The following is a 23,558-nucleotide window of genomic DNA, read 5'->3' as shown; positions in this document are numbered from 1 at the left end:
GAGTCAGGCCTGCACCTCCTTCTTGTTTGTTTGGTTTGTTTGCAGGTTTCGAGTCTCGTACCAGGAACGTTCCACGAGGAGATCCTTTGGGGATTTGACAACTTGCCACGGACCCAACAGGGTAAGGATGCTATTTGGACAATTGTAGTCAGGTTTAGTAAGTAAGCTCACTTTTTGCCGGTCAAGAAGACTATAAAAGCTGAGTATATGGTTAAAATATATCTTGCACAAGTGTTCAAGCATCATGGAATGCCGAAGTGCATTGTGGGGGATAGAGATCCCAGGACTACAAGTCTCTTTTGGTGGGCCTCATTTAATAATATGGACACCAAATTGGACTTCTCATCAGCTTATGATCCTCAAACGGATGGGCAAAGTGAGGTTGCAAATTCAGCCGTGTTGGATCTCTTGAAATGTTGTGGGGCTGATTAGAAGTCTTCTCGGGAGAAGTACTTATCGCTTGTGGAATTTGCATACAACACCACGGTGCATGCATCTATGGGAAGGGTCCCGTTTGAGATTTTTTTTTTTCCGAGAAAAGATCCTTTCATTAGTTATATAAAAACGCCCGTAGGGCTAAAAAAGATCTCTCCTGCTCCTAAGAGAGACAAAGCAGCGAATACAGCATGGCAGCCCGGGAGACTCTCCCTAGGTGCTGCAAAATACAAGCATCAGTACAAAGAACTGAGCGGCTAAATCATACAATAGGGGGGGGGAAGAGCCAAACAGGTGGCCTGTAGTGTCAACGGGGGGATCCCGTGTGTAAGGTGTAGAAAGGGCCACAGCGCCAAGTGGTGTGAAAGGCCTGGCGCCGTAAGATCGCCTCATCCGAGTCTCCCCGGATGCGGTCGTACTGTCCTCGCAGGGTGTGGATCAACTCCTGCCAAATCCCCCGTACAGTCTCTGCTGGTGGCTCCAATCTCCCCTCAAAGGCCGTAAAGCACCGGGCCCTCCAGGTGAACCAGATGGTGAGGCTGCTGAGGAGCTCCCATCGTAAATCCCTCTCCTGTGTCCAGCTGGCGGACGAGAAATCCGGTGCCGGAACCAGGCGAGGCTGGCCCCTAATAAATCTGATGGCCTGACTGCCCTGCTCCATCTCATAGCCCATAGCAGGCCCTGACGAAGTCGACCAAGCAGCGGCACCCCACGTAAACATACCCTCTGGAGAGAGGGGGGCCAGAATACGCAGCATCCGCAGCCAAATCTGCTGTGCCTGAGGGCAATCCCAAAGGCAATGTCTCTGTGTCTCCATAGGGTGGCCACATCGGACGCAGGCTGCCGGAAGACCGCTGTAAACAAGCCAAGTGCCAACTGCTGAGCCCCTGTGGGCGACCAGCCACTGAAAAGTCGAGATTCTGCGGGCCTGTCGACTAGCCCAGAGCCGAGTCCAGAAATCCTCTAGGAACTCCTGTGAGAGTCCCTGTAGTCGCCAATGCCCCGCTGCTGCTGGAGAAACCGTCCTCCTCGCCGTCAAAATATGCCGCCCCAGCTGAACAGTATACTGGAAAAAGGTGATCTCTGTGGCCTCAAGGGATGCATAAGGATCATGCCACTCGTACTCCCCGGGGTACCACTGTAGCCGGGCCAAGGGGCGCGCTGCATATGCCCATATGCGCCAATCCGGGAGCACATCAGCAGGGTCGGGTCAATATGCCACTTCCGAGAAGCGGCGGCCACTACCTGAATCCTCTGAAAGGTGCACTCTGCAACCAAAGGCGACTCCACCTCCACTCTCTGGAGTCTACCCTCATCCTGAATCTCATAGTAGAGGCATCTGCCATCCTCAGTGCAAGCTCTGACACAATCAGGATCTCCAACTGTGTAAAGGCTCCCATCCACCGTGGGGCCACTGGCTCGAGAGGCGTGAACCACTCCTCTGTGAGTGCCTCCTGAATATCATCCCTCATAATCAACCCCCCTCTGAAGTGACTCAGCCTCTCCACCTGGATCTCCTCTGGTAGACTGCAGAAAGCCTGCCAGTCTCCAAAACTACGAGTTGGGCCTGCCGCTCAAGGTCCCCAGGCTAGACGAGGCCGAGAACCCAGCATATGACCCTGCTCCGTGCGAACCGCTGGGCTCCAGATGAGCGGCTGTCTGGCCTGCTCCTCAACACAAGAAGGAGGTCACTGAGAGAGCCCCGGTCTCAGCAGCTCCCAAGCTCTCAGGATACTCAAAGCAAATCTGTCCTCCCATCCTCTACTGAGGCCTGTCCTCCTCATCTCTATGAAGATCCAGCGAATCTCTGGTGCCCAAGTACCCCCTGTTGGGGGCGCCCGATCCTGCAGCCGCTGCAAGAGGAGCTCTTTCCAAGGCTCAGCGCCTGGAAGCAACCCCCGAACAATAAGCTTCCCCAATAAGGCTCTACTCTGATCGACTGGATCTATAATGCCCAAACCTCCCTGAGCCAGCGGAAGTGTAATAACTGCCCATGCAACCTTTGCCCGAGCTGGCTGACCGTCCCGCCCAGACCACAGAAAGTTCCTGGTCAGCCTCTGTACCTGGCTGATGCAAGAGCTCGAGAAAATCCAACAAGACGTAATGTACCACATGGTCGCTAACAGCACCTGATTTGCCACCACCACCCTCCCAGCCAAGGATAGTCGAGCTGTACTCCAATACAATAGCTTCTTCCGAATGCTTAGAAGAAGCGGGGCAATCTGCTGCTCAGGTGACAAATCTAGGCCAATCTGGCATCCCAAATACCGCACTGTTGTGCCTGGAGGAATCCATCTAAAACCGGGGTCCGGGCTCCATGCCGGAGTGGGAGCACTACTGATCCAAAAGGCCACTGTCTTGCGCCAATTGATCAATGCTTCCGAAGCTGCACTAAAAACCTGGAGCGACTGCTCAGCCCGAATAAGATTGGCCTCTTGGCCATGCAAAAATAAGCCCGTGTCGTCTGCAAACTCAGCATCAAGCAAGTCCTCCCCCCGGACTGGGAGCTGAAGTCCTCTCAAACCAACCTCCTCTGTCGTCAAATACATACTCATAGCCTCCGCAAAGAAGAGAAAAAGGAAAGGGGCGAGAGGACCCCCCTGACGGACTGATCTTGTCAGCTCAAAACTCGGCCCCCGTCCTCCTGCAATCAGCACACCTGGCTGCGAGCTGTGGAATACAGAGCTGCCACCCCTCTGATCCATCCTGGCTCAAAGCCCAGGCGAAGCATAGTGCCCTCTAAGAAACCCCAATCAACTCTATCGTATGCCTTCTCAAAATCGAGAAGCATCACGACCAAGTCCTCGCCAAGAAATCTAGCTCGGGCCGTCGCCTCTCCCAGAACGTAAAGATGTTGTCAAGGATACTGCGCTCCTTGACAAATCCTGTCTGAGTAGCATGAATCAACTCCCCCAGGAAGGGCTGGATCCTCAAACTCAAGGCCTTTGCTAAGACCTTGTAGACAGTATTGAGGATCGTAATAGGCCTCCAATGCCGAATATCATCTGATACTCCCTCCCCCTTGGGGATAAGATAGATCAAGCCCTCTGAAAAGCTCTGCGGCATCACCCCAGTGTCCAAAACATGCTGAAAGCCCCTGCGGAGGCCTGGCCCCAAAAGGTCCCAATAGCGCATAAAAAAGGCCGGCGTCAGTCCGTCCTCCCCTGGGCAACTATGTCGCGGCAGGACCCTCAAGGCCTCGGCAAGCTCGATCTCTGACAGAGGCGCACCTAGAACTGTACGCATATGGTCTGTGACCCTCCTCTGCACATGGGCCCACACAGTCTGTCTGCAAGCATCTCGATCCTCAGTGGCTGGCTCCGCTGAAAGCAGGTCACTATAAAATGCAGTGGCAATGGCTCTGATCTCCCCGAGCTCAGTAGCTACCGATCCATCCGGTCTACCAAGCTGGCGGACTCCTGCTCGCGCATGACGGGGTCCAGTGATCTCAAAAAACTCTCCAGTCACTCTATCACCAAGCTGCGTCCACTGAGAGGCCTGACGACGATAGTAAAACTCATGTCTCTGCTCCTCTACACCTCTAACCTCCTGGCGTGCCTGGCTCAGCTGGGACGCCACCCACTCACATGCAGGCTGTTGCTCCTGAAGGCGCTGTAGCGAAGCAAGGCTGCGTCTCAGCCGTTGCTCCCGCTCACGAATCTCTCCCAGTCGTGTCAAAGCTGCAGCGTGTAGAAAAGAGCTAAGATCGATGAGTCCCTGGGCACACTGGCCCTCTGCATCCTGGTCAGAGCACTGACTATCATGCCAGATCCTCTCAATGTCCTCAGCGAGACTGGGATCTGTAAGTACCCTCTCTGGGATCCTCAACTGCAAGCTGGGCTCTCGTGTCCCCTCCTCCAATGTCAATATAACTGGCGCATGATCCGAAAATGAGGTGCCAGAGCGAGACTGCCGACGGAGCCCCCTCGCTCCCCTAACCAGTCGCCCACATAAAAGCGATCAATCCATGATAGATTAGTCCCTCCCTGCCAGCGATCCGACCGAGAGAAACTAAGACTGTCCTGAGACCGGGAGAAAGCCCCATGGTGCCATGCATCGGTGATCCTCAGTGACATGCAAAACCGGTCCCAAGCTGCAAGCTCCGTGCCGTGCACTGTAACATGACTGCCTCCCACCCTATCTGCCGGGTCCTCAAGCATGTTGAAGTCTCCCCCGACACACCAATGTGCGGCCTCTGGCAATGCATCTGTAACCTGAGTCCAGAACTCTGCTCTGGCACTAGCATGATTGGGCGCATAGATGTTGAGCACACCCAATAGCTCATCATGCATCCTCAGTATGACATACTGTGCTCTACCAGGCACAATGATCCCTCGATCCACAATGGCCTGCCGCCATACATCTGCAATGACCATGCATACTCCTCCATGTCCACCCAAAGGACCAAACCCTGCAGACCAAAAAGTGTCCCATCTACCAGGCATCACCGAACCATATCTCCGGATCCTGCTCTCACCCAAGTGGTGCTCCTGCATCATCAAAATATCAATGCTGCCACCAACCAGGCATCTCTGAAGCTCTTGCCTCAAGCAACCACGATAGCGTATAAAGTGTGCTCCGCCAAGGCCCTGTACATTCCATGAGATGATCCTCATGGATGCCCTGCTGAGGTGGATGCTGTCTCAGCCGTACGGCGGGCCTTCGCAAGCGGCTTGGATGGAGAGTAGTCCCCATCCGAACGGCTGCGAATCTGCCCACCCGGTGTACTGCAAGAATCCCGGATCAGGCGCCAGTGGTGGCTGTGGCCCATGGCGACTGCCTCCCGCTCTGACAAAGCAACCTCGTGTATACACACATATCCAGGGTCGCGTGCTAAGTCTGCCACTGCGCGCACGACCAAATGCCGAATCCCTGAGGTATCCACACTCCCGGGATCCAAGAAAAAATGAGCCAACTCCAAAAGTCGGCCTATCACATCTGTCACCTCCAGATCGCTCATGTGATGAGAAAACTCAACTGCCTGAGTTTTCAAAGTGCTGAGAGCGAGCTCTAGAGTCCACTCCCGGTCGCAAGGGCCACATAGAGGGAACGAGAATGCCACCGCTGAGTCTAGTGCCTCCTCCCCGCGGGCCGGAGGTATCACTACATGAACTCGGATGGGTGCTGGCTCATGGGGGCCCTCTGCTCCAAAAAGCCGTGTGAAGGTATAATCAAAAGCCTCCGAGCGCTGTCTAATGCAGCCGACTGCAGATAGATGAAATCCGTGAAGCCCTAATCGGCATAGGTCTCCTCTGTGATGCTCGAGCGAGGTCAGTGCTCAGCGCTCTCCGGACTGCAGGTGAACGCTAGGGAACTGCCAGGGCCTCCCGGGAAGGTGAGGCGGGCGGAGGGGGAGGAGGGGGAGGCGAGGGAGGTGGAGAGGGAGCCGCTGCCGAAACCGGAGCGGAGACGGGAGGAGGCGATGGTGGAAGGGGACGGGGGTGGGGGGGGGTGAAGGTGGGGGTGCTGGCATCTCCTGGTCCTCAGTCGTCACCGCGGGGGTCTCCTCCTGGAGGGGAGAAAAGCTGTTCCTCACGGGGACCCAGTGAGGCTGAGACTGTGGTTGCTGCTGCAGCGGTCTCTGGGCGTGCTGCTGTGGCTGTCTCCCTCGGCGGCGCCCTTGTCCAGGCTGCCACTCCGAGGTCTCTGTGGCCTGAGCAGGTGTCCCGGAGGCAGCCTGCCGAGCCGAATCTGTGGGCGGGCCATCAGTAGCCTGCTGCTGTGGTGAGGGTCGGGGTCTCCTGCGAGGGCAGGCCCTGGCTAGATGACCGACCTGCCTGCAAATGAAGCACTGGTTCGGGAGCCCCGAGAACTCCACTCTCTGATCTATCCACCCCCCCCCCTTATCCTAGGTAGTTGAATGACCTTAGGAAGGGAGGAGATGTCAGGCACCAACACTCTGACCGAAGGTAGCCCAGCTGCTCTGGCCACCACTGAAGCTGCTGAGGGGCCCGTCTCTAGTACCGAGCCCACCAATGCTCCGAGCCTGGAGAGGAGCGGAAGATACTCCCGGCGGAGACCAGGGAAACAAACTGTAACATGGAAGAGGCGCTCTCTCTGCTCCGCCGCTGCTGGGTCAAATCCATGCTGCCAAGGTCTGAAGCCCGAGCACCCCTGATGTCAAGGGGACTCATAGCAAGGACCTTGGCAACGCTCTGGGCGGCCTCGAACTCGATCTGATAATGTCCCCGGCCCAGGAGCTGTACATCCAGGATCTTGCCCACATCTGCAAGAAGGCGGGCGTGAAGAAGATCCCTGATCTCCCCTCTGCTGGGGCGAGTGCCGACTATACGGCAGATGGTGGAATGAGCCTGGAGGCGTTCCACCTCTGCGGTGAGGCTCGCTTCCTCTTCCGGCGAAAGAGAAAGCCTGATGGGGGTGACCTCAGGGGCGGGCGAGGGGGCTGCGGATGAGTCCCTCTGAGGCGGGGCGGGAGGAGCCTCCATCAGAGTCTGAAGCTGCGGCGAAGGCGGGATCCTGCTGGAACCGAGTTGCACACAGAGAGGCGGGATACGGAGCGAAAACGGAAAACAAAACCCCAAGGGGGGGGCGGAAGCAAGAAAAAGGAAGGAGGGGGGGAGTGGGAGTAGGCGAAGAAGAAGAAGAAAAAAAAAACCCAAAAAAAAGGGGGAAGGCGGGGGCTGCGCGCAAGAGGGATGGGAGGAAGCGAGCTGGCGGAGGGGGGGGGGATGAGGCGCTGCAGAGGGGAGGGGGGCGCGAAGACAAGGGGGGGAGGCGCGAGGAGAGGAAGGCGAGCAGAGCAAGGCGGCGGCAGCAGGCGGAAAAAGGGGGGGGGGGCGCAGCAGCGAAAGCAGGCGGGGGGGGGGCTGAAAGACAGGCGGCGGGCAATGCAGGGAAGGCGGGGGGGGGGGGGGGGGGGAGGGAGCGAGGGGAAGGCGGGGGGGGCGAGCAGGCAAGGGGGGGCGACAGGCGCTGTGCAGCAACGCGAGTAGGGAGAGGGGAGGCGGGAGCTTCAGCGAGCCATTCTTCATCCGTTTGAGATTGTTTATGGTAAAGTGGTTTTGCCACCTATCCTTTGCACAAGAGAGAAAATATTTGCAGCTGATTAGTACGTAAGAGACTTGGATATTGCTTTTGCTCAGATGCGGGCAGCCATTGCAAGGTCACAAGACAAGCATGAAAAGGCTGTTGACAAGCATACAAGGCAATTCGATGTTAAAGAGAATGTTTGGGTACTATTGAAATTTGAGAAAGCAAGACTTGCAAAGAGGCTTGGAAAAGAGGGTGCATATCCTAAGCTTGCAACTAAGATCAATGAAGTGGCTTTCAGGTTGGCATTGCCTAGTCATTGACACATACACAATGCTTTTCATGTGAGTCTCCTTCGTAAGTATGTAGGGACGGAGCCCAGTGAACCGGTCATTGAGGATCCACTAGAAGTGGATGAGCTTGAGGAGATTTTACAGCTAGAGTAGATTGTGTATCACAATGAATGCAAGCTTGCTGGCAGGCAAAGTTGTTAGGCGTTACCTTGTGAAGTTCAAGAACTATCTTCCCATTGATGCTGCTAAATGGATAGATGAAGAGTTCTTTAGAGATTGTCTGCATTTGCTTCAGACGTATTTGGATGCTTTTCAGTTGTGGATAACTATTTACAAGCCGGGGGGGATTTCACCATTTGGCCACCCATGCTTTCTCATTATGTAGGTACATTGGAATTTGGAATGACGTCCATGGTAGTTGTATATGTCCTGGATTGATGCCACTCGTGTGATACTGTGGACTTGGCTTTCCGTTGGGACTTATGCCTGTGTGTACATGCCTGGAGGATTGGTGGTCCATCAGGACTGGTACCTCGTGTACTTGCCTAGAGCGTGTCTATTTTGGTAGTCTCATGAACGGGAATTGTCCATACCAATGTTGCATTGCATAGCATCTTTATGTGCTTTGCTTGCAATTGAATCTGCATCCTGTTTTTATGCTTGCTTGATCAATGTGTAGTTTCGGGTAAGGGCATGCTCGCCTGTGAACCATGGGTGTGAAATTGCCTGCGGACATGGTTATGTGGCATGTGACAGGTTGTAAGTATTGGTCATAAACCTAGCCGTAAAATTAGCATTAATTTATAAATGAGTGTGTACGCACTTCATTAAGTTTTGGGCAACGAAAACTCACTTATAAATTATGACCAGCTCGTGTTTGTACACATTGATGTCTTGAGGTGGACAAAATCCAATGCCCACCGCCCAAACCTTATCCCCTTTGTACAAAGGGAGCAACCAGCCATGTGTCCATCCCAGCTTGCACAAGTCACGTGTCCACTCTACTTGACACCTAGAGTGGACATCTCATCATCTCTCCTCTCTCTCTAGAAGTAGGCGCTCCCTTTATGAGGCCTTTATGGCTCTATTTTTTGCACTTTCTTCCAAGAGTGTTTCTAGGTGGTGTTCACTCTCCCACACACTCCCAATGACTGAAATTTAGCAAAATAGCTCTTATTTTTACTGTAATTTTTGGTATTTTTTTGTCAAAAATCTTAATTTTAGCCTTCCTTTCTCAAGTTGAACCATAGGGGAAGTTTTTCCAAGGTTCCCTTCATCCTCTTGAAGACTTTTGTCTCGCGAAGGATCACGACAGATTGAAGACTTTAGGACTCCAAACGTTTCCATCGTGAAGAATTCCAATGTCATTGACTCTACTTGCAATTGGTAAGCTTTGATGCTTAATGGAAGTAAGTAGCAGGACTTCATGTTCACATACCCTGTGTAGTGTTCTCTTGTTCTACATGCTCTCTTGCAGATTGTTGCTACCATGTGTTGGTGGAACAATAGAGAGCAGATGGTAAGGAACATGGGTACTTGAGAGGGTACTGATGGGAGAATTAGAGTTAGGGTTTCATGTGGGAGACACATACACACAGAGAAGAAGGGGGAGAGAGAGAGAGAGACATATGTGGGGATAAGTCAACTCATCAAGTGTGAGTGTGTGACTCCCCTATCACACATGTATATTTTGCACTAGTACACATAGTGCACTTAGTACATTAAAAGTACTAAGTGTACTATGTACTATAACTTATGGGCTTGTACACACTACAAGGGTGGGCATAATGCCTTTACCCCAACAACCTCCCACTTAAAGGCAAAGTGCCCTTAAATGAAGGAAAAGAAAAAAAAATCAGCATGTACATGATAATATACAAGGCCATATCAAGGCTGAAACTGGCCTCATCCAATGCCCATCAAGTGTTTGCAATGAGCAAACCGCTCCGGAGGCAAACTCTTTGTCAACAGATCAACCGGGTTGTCATCCGTATGAATCTTAACAAGCTGAATTTGCTTGTTCTCTATCACCTCTCTGATGAAGTGATACTTCACATCCACATGCTTCGTCTTTGCATGAAAGACAGGGTTCTTTGCCAACTGGATGGCACTCTGACTGTCACAATGCAACAATGGAATATCCCCTGTATAGCCCAAATCAACCACTAACCGAGATAGCCATAATGCCTCCTTGCAAGCCTCTGTGGCTGCAATATACTCGGCCTCTGTAGTAGATAAGGCAGTGCACTTCTGCATCCTGGATATCCATGACACAGCACCTCCTGTGAATGTAAACACATAACCGGTAGTAGACTTCTGGTTATCTGGATGACCAGCATAATCCGAATCCGTGTAACCATGCACTAATGCATCCTGTTTGCCAAAGCATATGCACATATCCTGTGTGCCCTTCAGGTATCTCATGACACCTTTCACTGCTTCCCAATGCTTCTTGCCAGGTTTGGCCATGTATCTAGAAACCACTCCCACTGCAAATGCAATGTCCGGCCTAGTAGCAACCATGGCATACATGAGACTGCCACAAGCTGAAGCATACGGAATCTTGGCCATATCAGCCCTGTCACTATCTGACTGTGGGCTGTCCATAGCACTGAGTTTCACATATGGAGGCAAAGGAGTACTAGTCTTCTTCCCCCCATCCATATTGAACCTCTGCAAAACTTTGCCAATGTATTCCTTCTGAGACAAATACAACACATGCTGATTTCTGTCCCGAAGTATCCGCATACCCAAAATGTGATTTGCATCACCCAAATCCTTCATATCAAAGGTTTGATGCAGCCTCTTCTTCAAGGCATCCATCTCCTTACGAGATTTCCCGGCAATCAACATATCATCAACATACAAGATGAGGATCAATAGACTGCCATCCAAAGCTTTCTTGGTGTATAAGCAGTGATCTATGTCACTTCTCCTGAAATCCTGGGATTTCATGAATGTATCAAATTTATGATACCATTCCCTTGGTGCCTGTTTGAGCCCATAAAGACTCTTTTTCAGCTTGCATACAAGCTTCTCCTTTCCATTCACTGCATAACCCTCTGGCTGTTGCATATATATCTCCTCATGGAGATCACTGTGAAGAAAAGCAGTCTTCACATCCATCTGAATCAAATCCAAATCATCATGAGCAACCAAAGCTAATACAGCTCTAAGTGTGGTCATCTTGACCACTGGAGAGAAGATTTCATCAAAGTCCACACCATATTCCTACTTGAAGCCCTTAAGCCACTAACCTGGCTTTGTATCTTGGCTTTGCATCTGGTGCAAGTTTGAGCCTGTATACCCACTTGCATGGCAAAACCTTCTTGCCTGCAGGTAAATGCACCAACTTCCATGTTCCATTTTTGTGCAGAGAATCCATCTCTGACTTCATAGCACGCTTCCAGAGAGCCTTGTCTGCCCTCTGTAAAGCCTCCTTGTAACATGAGGGCTCCCCACAGTCAGTGAGCATCAAGTAGTCAACCCCTGGAACAAACCTGTCAGGGGCTCTGGAGGGTCTTGTGGACCTCCGTACCCAATGACCATCATTTGCAGGTTGCTGTCCAGCCTGCATATCACCTATTGGTGGCTCCTGTTCCATGCCATAAGGTTGAAATATCATGCCCGGTATCTCCTCTAACTGTGGAATATCCATAAGGATATCTTCTGCCATCTCTGGCTGTCCATTTGGACCATTTTCAGCACCATTTAAGGGCTGGTTTTGCTGCTGTAATGGCTGATTTACAGCCCTTGGTTGTTGTCCATGATGTCCATCATCAAAGATGACTCTGCCAGGCTCTTGTTGCCTTGCAGGCTCCTTATACATGCATGTTTCATCAAAAATGACATCATTGCTGCGTATAATCTTTCTATTCACTGGATCCCAAAGTCTATACCCCATTTAACCTCTGTCACCATATCCTAGGAATATGCATTTGTGAGACTTAGGATCAAGTTTGGTGCGCATTTTCCTGCGTATGTGCACGTACGCAACGCAACCAAACACTCTCAAGTGCTTGTATGACGGAGGCTTCCTTGCCCATACTTCCTCTGGCACTTTCCCACCAAGCCTCGTGTTAGGTGACCTGTTTATAAGATGAACGGATGTCATAATAGCCTCAGCCCAAAAACCATGAGGTAACGCAGCATGTGACAACATAGAACGGACCTTCTCCTGAATGGTCCAATTCATCCTCTCTGCTGTCCCGTTTTGTGGAGGATCATAAGGAGTAGAGAGCTCCCTCTTGATGCCTTTAGCATCACAAAAGTCCTGAAATTGTTTGGACATATACTCTCCACCATTGTCGGAACGCAAAGCCTTCAGTGTTTTGCCAGTTTGATTCTCAACAAGAGCAACAAACTTCTCGAACACTGAGAATGTATCACTCTTCAAACGAAGAGGATAGACCCACACCTTGCGTGTGGCATCATCAATAAAAGACACACAATATTTTGCCCCTCCCAAAGAAAGCTGAGGCATCTCATATACATCTGTATGCACAAGCTCTAACTGAGCATCTTTCTGTCCAAGAGCTTTCTTGTGGGGGCACTGGAGTTGCCTGCCATATATACAATGCTCACAAAATTGAAAACTTGAGAACTTTAGAGAAGGCAAGTAACCAAAACGAGACAATTGCTCCATTCCTTTGACATTCATGTGTCCCAACCGGCTATGCCACATAGAGATTTCCGGCAGCTCGGTTGCATTTACATTAGCATGGTGACAAACACCAGCATGCATGAAGTAAAGAGTGTCCACCTTAGAGCCTCTGGCAACAACCAGTGAGCCCTTACTAATCTTCCACTTTCCACGACCAAATGTGGTAACATAATCAGCATCATCAAGCTGTCCAGTAGAAAGCAGGTTGTTCTTGATCTCAGGCACATGCCTGACATCATGGAGCATAAGCTGTGAGCCATCTGAAAACACAAGCCTCACATCACCTCTGCCAAGAATCTTGCATGCATGGTTGTCACCCAAATAAACTACTCCTTCATTGCCAGCAGTATACCTGACAAACAAGTCTCTGCAACCTGTGACATGAAAGGAGGCACCTGAATCAATGATCCATGAGTGCATACCATGACCATCTCCTGCAAGAAGTGAATGGGCATCAAGTGAAGACGTGAATAGGACCTCATCCTCACTGTCACCTGCATGTGACACATTGACTTCTTCAATCTTGACTCCACTTTTGCTCTTTGGCTTTGCTTCTTTGGCTTCATCTTTGTCTTTGTCTTTGCCTTTGTCCTTCTCCTTTTGATCATTCTTCCATTTGTAGCATTGCTTTTTGAAGTGTCCCTTCTTGCCACAATAATGGCATTCCAAGTCTTTTTTGGAGCGGGACTTGCTCCTTCCCCGTTCTTGGCTTTTACCCCTTTGCTGGGATCTCCCACGTGCATTCATTGCATTGGACTTTCCAACAGAGTTGTTTTTCCTGTTCATCTCCTCTTGAAGGAGAGCACCCTCCACATCTGCATATGACAGCATAGCATTTGAATTGCTAGTGGCTGTCCTGAATGTGTCCCAACTCTCTGGCAAAGTGCATAAGAGAAAGGTGGCTTTGAACTCATCGTCCGTTGCCAACTTTTGATTGATTACCTGGCTGACAACACCATTAAACTCATTTAGATGGGCTGTCATAGACGCCCCTTCCTTCATCTGAAGACCTATGAGTTTCTTCAACCAATACACTTTGCTTGAGGCACTTTGCTGGGCATACAAGTCGTGCAATCTTTGCCACATTCCCCAAGTTGTCTTCTCTTCACGAATGCTGAAAAGTAAAGAGTCTGACACAGACAACATGATAGTAGATCTTGCCAGCTCATCCATATCTTCCCATTCTTCAGCAGTAAGAGAAGCGGGCATTACACCCCTTTCTTTGATAGGCTTGTGCTGCTTCTTCTGGAGCAACACATTATAGCACTGGGTTTGCCAAATATCATAATTATGTGAGCCTTCAAGCTTCTTGATGTGAAGCAATGAAGAGCTCTCACCTGTGGTTGCCATAGCAATATGCAACCTGTCACAGTCAATGCCTGACTCCCTGCAAGATGTGCAAACACTGCACCAAAAGGCTCACAAAGTGCTCACAGTTGTTCTCCCAAAGTCTATCTCCCACTGCGGAAGCACAAATGCAACTCTACTCCCACTCAATGTGATAAAATCACCAAAATCTGGTTGCTGCAGATTTAGGACAGCACCTTAAATGTGCTCTGTTCCCCTTCCAAAGTACTGTACAGCAGTACTAAGTGCTCACCAATGATGTACCAAATCTGTACCGACAAGTACAGCAGCTGAAAATGAGCCTTTTCCTCACTCAAATCAATGTACAGCCATGTCAAAACTTGTACAAAGATGTACCAAATCTGTACCAGCAAGTACAGCAGCAATAAATGCTCTCTTGGCTGTCCAAATGAGTGAAAATCAGACTTTTACAGTCCCCACCACTGCAGACAACAGTCCCGAACAGAAATTGGGCAAAAGCCCCTTGACTGCAAGTGGATTTCTGAGGATTCAAGGCATAAAAGTCTTGCCTGCTGCTTTGCCAAGCTCAACAAGCATAAAATCTTGAAAAGCCCCTTGATTTAAGATCAATTTCTGATCATACATGGTACATTACATGAAGGCATCCAGAGTCTTCACAATGCTTCCCCCTGGCCACATATACATCCAATACATAAAAGCCCCTTGATTTACAGGCACATTGAGTGCTTGACAGGCATCAACACATTGCCCAAAGCATCAAATGTCAGTGCCTGCATGCAAATCAATCCAATTGGCACAAAAGCCCTTTGATTTGCACTTCAATTTCCTGCAATTTTGCCCAGCTAAGCTGTCTGCAGCTGTCCTCCGTCCATGCCTCTGCTCTGCGTGCCTGTATTCGTGCAGGTCTTTGTAGTCGAACAGGTGCAGGCGTACAAGGTGACCTTCGTTCTGGAAGGGGGTTGCGTGCGTGGCTCTTCAATGCTGCGCACTTTCAAGCGCTTTTACGTGTTCGCCGACACCCTGTTGAAGGGGTGCTTTTACGTGTTCGCCCACGAGGAGAGCTTCGCACGCATACGAGCCAGGCTGGCGCACTACTGGGCAGCAGAAGGAAGGGCAGTACCGGTGCCCGATTCAACAACGGCACGGAAGCCTGGGCGGAGGAGGCCGTGCCGAGCGACGATTTCTACTGCAAGCCTCCGCGCTGGAAGCTATTCGTGAGGAAGCTGAGGGCAGAGACAAGGAAGATGAACTGCAGGAAGCCTGCTCCGCTACGATGCGCTGAGCTACGCCATGAACTTCGACGAAGGTTGCTGGCAGCAGCAGGAGGGCGTATACACTGTTAGGTTTTCAAGCCCCATGGCAATGGGAAGCAGATCCCTCACAGTCAGAGTGCCAGCTTAAACAAAAAAAAAAAACACAAGCTCTGATACCAGTTGATGGGAGAATTAGGGTTAGGGTTTCATGTGGGAGACACATACACACAGAGAAGAAGGGAGAGAGAGAGAGAGAGAGACATATGTGGGGATAAGTCAACTCATCAAGTGTGAGTGTGTGACTCCCCTATCACACATGTATATTTTGCACTAGTACACATAGTGCACTTAGTACATTAAAAGTACTAAGTGTACTATGTACTATAACTTATGGGCTTGTACACACTACAAGGGTGGGCATAATGCCTTTACCCCAACAGGTAGTGTGAGTTGCAAGTCTTCACCGACAACCGCATTGGTATGGAAATCTGGTTTGAAATGCTCATGACACTATGTACTCGATTCTCGCAAGATCAATATACTTTATTTGAGGGAGGGGCCGGCCATTCCGTGTCATTGTGCATCTCTTGTCAATTCAGCAAATTACTTCTTGTATTGAGCATGTTGTTCATTAAATCTTGGTGTATTTAAGTGGATTGATTATCATTGTGTTCAACCTAGTTACGTAGAATATCCAAGTGGTAGTCGATGTCGAGGCACATGACTTCTGATGCCGAGCACACGACGACAAGAATCTCTCATTGGGCTAGTACCAGATCCAGAGTCCAAATCCAATGAATCCAAGTCTAGATCCAAATCCAAGTCCAAGTCCAAGTCCAAGTCCAAGTCCAAGTCCAAAATCCAAATCCAAGTCCAAATCTTCTTGTGCACTGATGCTAAGGCATGATCCGGAGCAAGAGACAAAACCTTTAACTTACCTCGTGTCATGAGGACTGAATCCTCTTCCAATAGGAGGGAGCTTAGGTTATCAAAATCTAAAAGATTGGAAGTGACCCGGCATCGCAAAACTTTGGCGACCATATTTGTCCCATCAAGCCTGTCCTCCTTTGTCGTACATGGGGAGCCATATCTGCAGCAAAAAAACACCGTCGCTTCAACACCATCGCAAAACCTCGTATCACAGCAGTGAAAGAACTCTTCTCTAGCACTTTCGAACAGCATGGACCAATCAGCCCCCTCTGAAAACTGAGGTAGAGAAGGGCTGGACAGCAGCAAAACAGGCCCAAAAACGTAAAAGGCCCAACTAGAGGGAGGGGAAGCTGGGAAAGAAGTAGGGATGTCGAGGCCACTTGTCGGGCTGCACCACATGCGAATGGACCACCTCCAGATGCTGTCCTGACTGTAAAAACAGCCACCAATCACCAGTAACAGCTGTGAAATTTCTCAAGGAAGCCAAAATGCAGCCCCCTGAGGATTGCACCTTGACACCGGCCAAAGATCGCAGAGGCAGGAGCACGAGAGAAGCAAAATGCTGATGAAGGAGTGGCACAGACGAAAAACGCAGGTTTAGCAGAAAACGAAGGTTTAGCAGATATCGCAGCCAGCAGAGGATCTCCAAAAATGCTGCTACAAGAGGGAGGAAATTCACAGATGATGGCAGCAACTACCTTTGGCTCTGATACCATGTTAGAGTGTGCACATGCGGAAGCTAGATAAGAGAAAGGGGGGAGAGAGAGAGAGAGTGTGTGCAGACAATGATCAAGTTCTATTATCACATGGGGTTTACACGGGGTAGTACATACTACAGCCAGCAGATGGGCGTCAATACAAATGCGCTGGGAATGGATGATTACAACAGTGGGAGAGAGGCCTTTATATATAGGCAATAGTGGGAGTTTCCCTACTCATAGCATGGAAGACACACTACTGTAAATCAGTCCACGACTGTGAGAAAATACCCACGCCTCAATACAAGCGCCTGTTCCCCTCTGCGCCTGTTCCCCTACATGGAAGACACACGACTGTAAATCAGTCCACGACTGAGAGAAAATACCCACGCCTCAATACAAGTGCCTGTTCTCACACATGAGATGCAGATATTTTAACAGAGTCCACTTTGCCTTTGTTCCTAGAGAAGAAGGCTTGATCTCCTTCGCTTGCATCACCTTGGATCTATTCTTCCTTGTTTGCTCCTCATGGAGAAGTAATCCAGTCAGCTCCTCAAAAGGATATAGGATTGCCTTCTCCTCTCATAAGAGAGATTCAGAGAAGTATGCAAACTCTGAAAGGACTCAAGTAAGGAATTAAGAATGGTGGTGGAGCATCCTTTGGAATTCCAACAACCACGTGAGCAACTGTTTTGGTCCCACCTGTTGTGGGTAGGACGAGGTTCATTCATAGTGACAATTTCCCACAATCCCCCTGGCAATCAACAAGCTTTTCATCATAAAGCTCCATAGTGAATAATTAGAGCCGTCAAGTCTATCCTCAGTGGCCATATATCCAAATATCAATCGTCTTTGTGCCATCTCTTCTCACAATGGTGCATTTCTCAAAGCAAATTATGTGCACTCAAACCCCTTAGAGTGGACTTCCTAACATCCCTCTTGCTTGGGTTTGCAAGTGACTTTATTTGCGTGTTTGGTTATATGACCAGACCAAGTTTGGACAAGTGTAGAAAAACGCTTAAGCGTCCACTGAGCATTTAATCTAGGATGTTTCTTGAACTTCAATGAATATCTGGTACATAGTTTTCCATACGGCAAATGCATACGGGTATGGAAGTACGGAAAAAGTAGGGTTCACACCCCCAAGAAATTCCATACGGCATCCTAAATTTAAGGAAAAACATGACACAAATAACCAAAGAAACTTGAAACTGCAAAGATTTTGGGATTAGAAAAAACGTAAATGATGTAGAGCTAGAATCCAAACTCTAGACTTTATATTACTATTTACATCATACATGTGTGATCAATGATGTATCATGTAACATGTTACGTAAGTAGGGAGCGTGGAGTGGACAAATGCCAAAACCTCACTTGTAGACTGTAGGTTGTGCTATGTGGACAAACATGAGGAGGTCCAAGCTCAAGAAACTAAATAAAACATGAGTGAAACTTGTTGGAAGCGAGCAAAAACATGGATGATGGAGTGCTCACTACTCAGTGGGCAAGCCGCAAAACTTGTAGATTGACTCTTGAACAGTGAGGAAAAACATAAGTAGGAAGTGGACAAAACATAAGTAGAGAGTAGAAGAATACTAAAGTAACCCTAAGTCTCATCAAAGCTCCCCTCATCCTCAACATGATCAATGGGCTCCTCATCCTCATGTGCAAACTCCTCCTCCTTCCCCTCATCATCAAACTCATAAGCCTCGGTAGCAACTGAGCATGATGTCCCAACATGGCTAGAGGATGGCTGGCCATCTGTAGAGGGTGGAGCAATCGAAAGAGGATCCAAAGCCTCATCTGCCTCTGCAATAGCCTCTTGCAAATCTTGCAAGGCAATCAAGCGCTCCTCATCTTTTTCTTTGTTAAGCATATCCAATGCGATCTCCATTCTCTCATAGCCTCTTTCTTTGATCTTGGAGATGAGCCTCAAGTTTGTGTGTATGAAAACAAGCTCCTCTGTATGAGAAGAAATAAGCCTGTTTCTTCTCTTAGTATGAATGAGAGAAAATGTGCTCCAATTTCTTTCACATGGGTAGGCACATGAGCCTTGAGAAAGCACCCTAAGTGCAAAAGCTTGTAATTTGGGTGTGCAAGTTCCAAATGTCTCCCACCATTTCACACCCTCTTGCATTCTTTTTCTCATCTTTTGCAATGGGACGAGCAAATGTGTCGCTTCTCGCTTATACTTGTCTAGCTCATCAATGAGATCTCCTTGCAAGGCCAAATCACCCTTAGTGTATTTTTCCAACAATGTCATCCATCCATCTCCGGAGGTTTGACAAAAACTCAGTACGAAGGGCTTTGTGTGAATATATGCTCTTATGTGTGTGTGTGTTTGTGGATTGTGTGTGTGAGAGCATATCTTGATACAGAGTTCTACACCCACTATTGGGCACTGATGACGTTAGTGGGGATGTCGTAGTATCTAATCCATACTATGCATAATGGAGTTGATAGTTATATAGTCTTGTGGGTTGACTACCATGAGTATATAACATGCATGTTCCTAAAAGGTGAATTTGGGCATGTTCTTGGATTCATCTAGGTATATAATGTCATCCATCCATCATGCACCTCTGAGTCACTATCTTGCTCTTTTCCTTTTCGTATAGGATGCAAGCTATAGCCCACAGCATGCAATGGTGTGTGCATCATTCCCATCTACCAATGTATAGATCTTCGATCTATTTCATCTTATTGGCCTCAATGCCTTGCATGTTTTGCACTTGCTCTACCATACGATCTGTAAGCTCATACGTGAGGCCCATGGTGGCTCCTTTCCTGTTAGCCAAGCGGAGAATCTTCAAAATGGGAGTGCATATCTTGACAATGGTTCTTGCCTCTTGCCAAAAAGATGCAGAGAACACAATGTCTAACACCTCAATTGCCTGAGGGGTCTTTGATGCCTTCATTTTTACAGATTTATCATCAATCATCAACTTGCACACACCCGGCATACATCTCTCATCCAAGAGAGTAACCAACATAATAAAAAAGTATGCAAACCGAGTTGCATAAGGTTTCACCGAGTCCTTCTTGCCGAGTTTTCTAAACAATGCCAACTATGTGGACTTGTGAAAAATATGTCAACTTGAGTTGCTTGGTTTAGCACTTCCGCAACCTAAGAAATTTAGCCAATGTTCTCAAATAAGAGGTCCAAGCAATGGCATGCACATCTAGTGTAGAAAATGGTCGTCCACTCCTGTTCAACCAATTGCCCAGCCCGAATGCAATTTGATGTGTTATCCATGCATACCTGCACAACATTTGCTAGGTGTCAAGTGGAAAGCATGCATGGCAAGCTCTCAAGAATTTGGGAGAGATCTAGCATTAAAACATGATGTTTCTACATGGTGGAATACAAACAAGGTTACTATTTTTGGACAACCCCCAATTAAAATTCCATTCGCGTCATTATGTTTGTAAGCTAAGCAAACGGGGACCATCTCTTAAATTGGGACACAACATAGAGAGAGATGTGCAAAAATAGAGAGAGAGAGAGAGAGAGAGAGAGAGAGAGAGAGAGAGAGTGTTATATTAACGTCTACGGAAGACCTTTAGGGCCTATGCGACCAAAAGTAATACAATGGTACCATGGATATACTGAGCCATCGAAAACTGAAAGAAAAAGTAAAATGAAAACATTTGACAGTACATGTGATCAGCAGATGATCCGTGTAGAGTGGGAGAGAGAGGGAGAAGTGGACACAGTATTGGGTCCCGAATACCCTCTGTGGGCCCCCACCACGAATGGTGTATTTGCTTTATTAGAATGATGCAAATTCTGCAATGTGCAAGTCCAAGAAGTCAGTACAGTGGAAAAGTTATAAAAGCTGGTGGCAGGAGTCACACCTGCTCATGCTGCTGCATAGCCTAGCTCATCTAGGGCCCGCACATGCACACAAGGATGCAAAAACATATGTGGAACACAAAAAAGCATCTGCATACCCACCTGTGCACGGCCATATATGGCTGCCCCCAGTCCATGGGCAATCTGCATACACAACTAGCATGCATGGACAGCACACATACACAATGCAACAAAGGCTCATCCCACTTATAGAGTCACTTCTGAGATTTAATAGCTATAACTTATGGGGTTATTAAGGTATGAACCTTAGCCACTATAATGATCCTGCTCTTCTCATCTTTTGGGCCCCTTAATCCACAGATTAGCCAATCTAACCTCCAAGTTAGCCTCAGGTACATAATAGGTCCTCACATAAGAAGTGGACGGCCTAGGTTATAATTGGTCCACACAATTTATTTTAGTGTGTGTACCTATAAGCATGCATAGTCAATGAAACTTTAATTATTGAATAAAAGTTTTGGATTTACATCACCACTACCTGTACCATCTTTTAAGCCTGTATTCTAGTAATTTAGAAGCAAGGGGTCAAGTCAGTGACACATGGCATGTCACAGTTGTCATTGGCAGTAGCAAGCTGGGGCATGGATTGCAAGCTTTCTGCTTCTAGTTTGCTAGACAGGAAACACAACAGGAACTTTGAGACATATAGATCAGCATGGGGCACCAACAATGAGCACTTTGGCAAGAGGATTGATGCTCAAAGCATCTACTTCTTATTGTAATGGGTCAATGAAGACATTCTTTGAGGGACATCTGCTCTGAGTTTGTCAAGTTCATGTAGTTTGTGTTGTTTGTGATCAAGCTCTATATATAGGCATAGTTTCTTTCCAAAGGCACCACATGTTGAAGATTTTGAAGCCTAAATAGATGGACGGTGAGAGGTGATCGATTGGGCTCTGAGACAAATGCTGCATTGGTGGCATCATTATTTAGTTGAGTGGTGGAGCAATTGTGTGGCAAGACGGGTCTTATCTGTATAAAGTGAGTCTCTCGTCCTTTGTTAGTGAATGCTTGTTTCCAAGGGTCTTTGCTGATCAATATCAAGGGCTCTGGTGGGATGTGAGGGTCCAGCACAATTGGGCACTAAGATTTGTTCCCCTCTTTTGTTCTAGGGCAGACAAACCTATGGTGTGGTACTGCTTTTTCCTTTTGATCGTGAATCCCTTGTTAGTCGTGGCCTGCCATATCTATGGATGCAATCTGTCTCTGTTCTGCATGCAATCAATGTTCCTGTATGGAATCATCTCTTGTGGGAGAGACACTGCATCATCCACGTAGAGAGAGCTGTAGGAGGAGGGCATAAAGTAGGAGTTGCTTTATCAAATAGACAGATGTGGTGTTGGTTTAATGGCTGGGTTTGTTTTGTCAAAACTTTTTAAACCTACTATCTCAAGCCCTTTACACATTGGTGTTTTGGTACACTCAAGATTTTGCACATATTGGTGAACTCAGAATGTGAAGATGGCAGAAATTTAGCTGGCACACTTTTGGTTATGGCTCTGGAGATCACCTTTTGAACTGATGTTTTCTGTTAATATCTCTACAGGCAGCAGCATGGGTGGTTCTTGGAATAGTTGCCATCATCAGGCTCAACTTTGATTACCTTTTGGTGGTGGGAGTTTGTCTGGCTCTCAGTATTGCAAACCTTATCGGCTTCACAAGATGCAAGAAAGGTACTTGTATAAATGCAAGACATGATGCATTACACCCCCCCTCTGCAATACCACCCCCCATGCGGCGCGGGGGCCTGTGTGCTTCTGTTTGGGAATGGGAAGTCCTATCCTTTGCCCTTTGATGCGGTCAAATGGATCATATATGGTCTGGTGGTTGGTGTGCGGGTGCATGATGCATTGGGCTCCTTATTGGGAGAAGGGTGGTTCAAGTCTGGTTTCCTGCACTTGGTGTTGTAAGGATTAGACTCTGATGTCAAAAGATTCCATCATCGTCATCATCATCATCATCATATTTCTCTCATGTGCTCCCTTTGTACCCATGTCTAGTATATTTCATGACAGGAGTGATATTAACCGCCGGCATATGAGAAAAGTTTTTCTTCGTGCTGCCTGCTACGTTCCATCTTTCAGAGAACAGTCTTTTCTTTTTTGATTTTAGAGAACAGTGTCTGTATTCCTTGGACATTACAATCGTGGATGTCTCTCTTATTTTATTCTGTTTTGCAGATGCCAAAAAACAGATTCAAGCCTTCGCATCTCAAACTGTTGCGTCACACATGGCATCTACCCTTCAATCAGCATTCAGTGTTGTCTGAGTGGCCCGGCATGCTGACGTTTTTTGTTAAGCTGGAGTGTTAAAACAATGTTTTGAGAAGAAAACATGTTATGATTTCTCAATATGGCGTGGCAGCTCAGTGCTTGGGTGAGAATCTTTTCGAGAAAATTTTATATACGTCACATATTTTAGTACATTCAATGAAAATTCAGTGTACTTCGGGGATGATGGACCAGAATGTTACTGGCTGATGGCATTATCTTTCCCCACCGTATGAATCTTTAGGAGAGCTGGATGGGAAAAACATCTCAACATTAGCATGGATTTGTTCTCACGCATAGATTTGCAGCTTTTTGGTGGGCGCCTCTTGTATCTTGTACACGAGAAAGTTGATTGATTTGCGTATTTTTGTGGATTAACTCTTCTTTTCTACATTTTGGTTGAAAAGCTTCAATTCTTCCAGGGAGACCTGAAGGCTCACTTGATAGATTAATTAGATGGGGATTTTACAAGATGGTTCACCTCCCAAAAGTGACCTTGCTTCTCCATAATGTGGGCATGGGCGCTTGAAGTGCCTGTTACATTAAACAGCTCTTCTTTTCATATGCTGTAGACAGTGATTGGAGATGCAATGTTTGAGCCTATGTGAAAAAGCGAGGCAGAGACATGCATCAGAAAGGCTTGATGAACTGCAGTCGTGTAGATTAAACTTCTGTAAAAGGGCGATTAAAGATGTACACCCGTCCTTTACTACAGCCCAAGAGTTTAATTTCTGGAAGTGTAATTGCTAGCCACAGTGTATAATCTTTTTGCTTGAGAAAATCAACATGAAGGTTGAATGGATTAATAAGTGAGCATAGA

The 23,558-nt window shown here is 48.0% G+C and overlaps 2 protein-coding genes across 2 annotated transcripts in view; one reads left to right on the top strand and one right to left on the bottom strand.

The window, feature by feature from the left end:
• LOC147616561 (Golgi apparatus membrane protein-like protein ECHIDNA) overlaps nt 1-23,102 on the top strand; it is a 38,969-nt gene extending 15,867 nt beyond the window's left edge. Inside the window, exons 5-6 of the mRNA XM_086777636.1 lie at nt 22,015-22,141; nt 22,649-23,102. Of these exons, the coding sequence (XP_086633762.1) occupies nt 22,015-22,141; nt 22,649-22,737 (216 nt within the window). The 3' untranslated portion in view covers nt 22,738-23,102. The remainder of the gene's footprint in view (nt 1-22,014; nt 22,142-22,648) is intronic.
• Nucleotides 18,117-19,252, bottom strand: LOC147616562 (uncharacterized). The gene is made up of 2 exons (XM_086777112.1): nt 19,152-19,252; nt 18,117-18,849 (listed from the first exon to the last, which is right to left on the bottom strand). The coding sequence occupies exons 1-2, from the start codon at nt 19,250-19,252 to the stop codon at nt 18,198-18,200; spliced, it is 753 nt and encodes a 250-aa protein (XP_086633238.1). The 3' UTR covers nt 18,117-18,197.
• Nucleotides 23,103-23,558: the final 456 nt, after the last annotated feature.

The sequence above is a fragment of the Cibotium barometz genome, chromosome 38, assembly GCF_041138505.1.
Source record: "Cibotium barometz isolate CiBa-2024 chromosome 38, ASM4113850v1, whole genome shotgun sequence".
Taxonomy (NCBI): domain Eukaryota; kingdom Viridiplantae; phylum Streptophyta; class Polypodiopsida; order Cyatheales; family Cibotiaceae; genus Cibotium; species Cibotium barometz.
The sequence above is the reverse complement of the archived record's forward strand: the minus strand, read 5'-3'. Positions and strand labels throughout refer to the sequence as shown.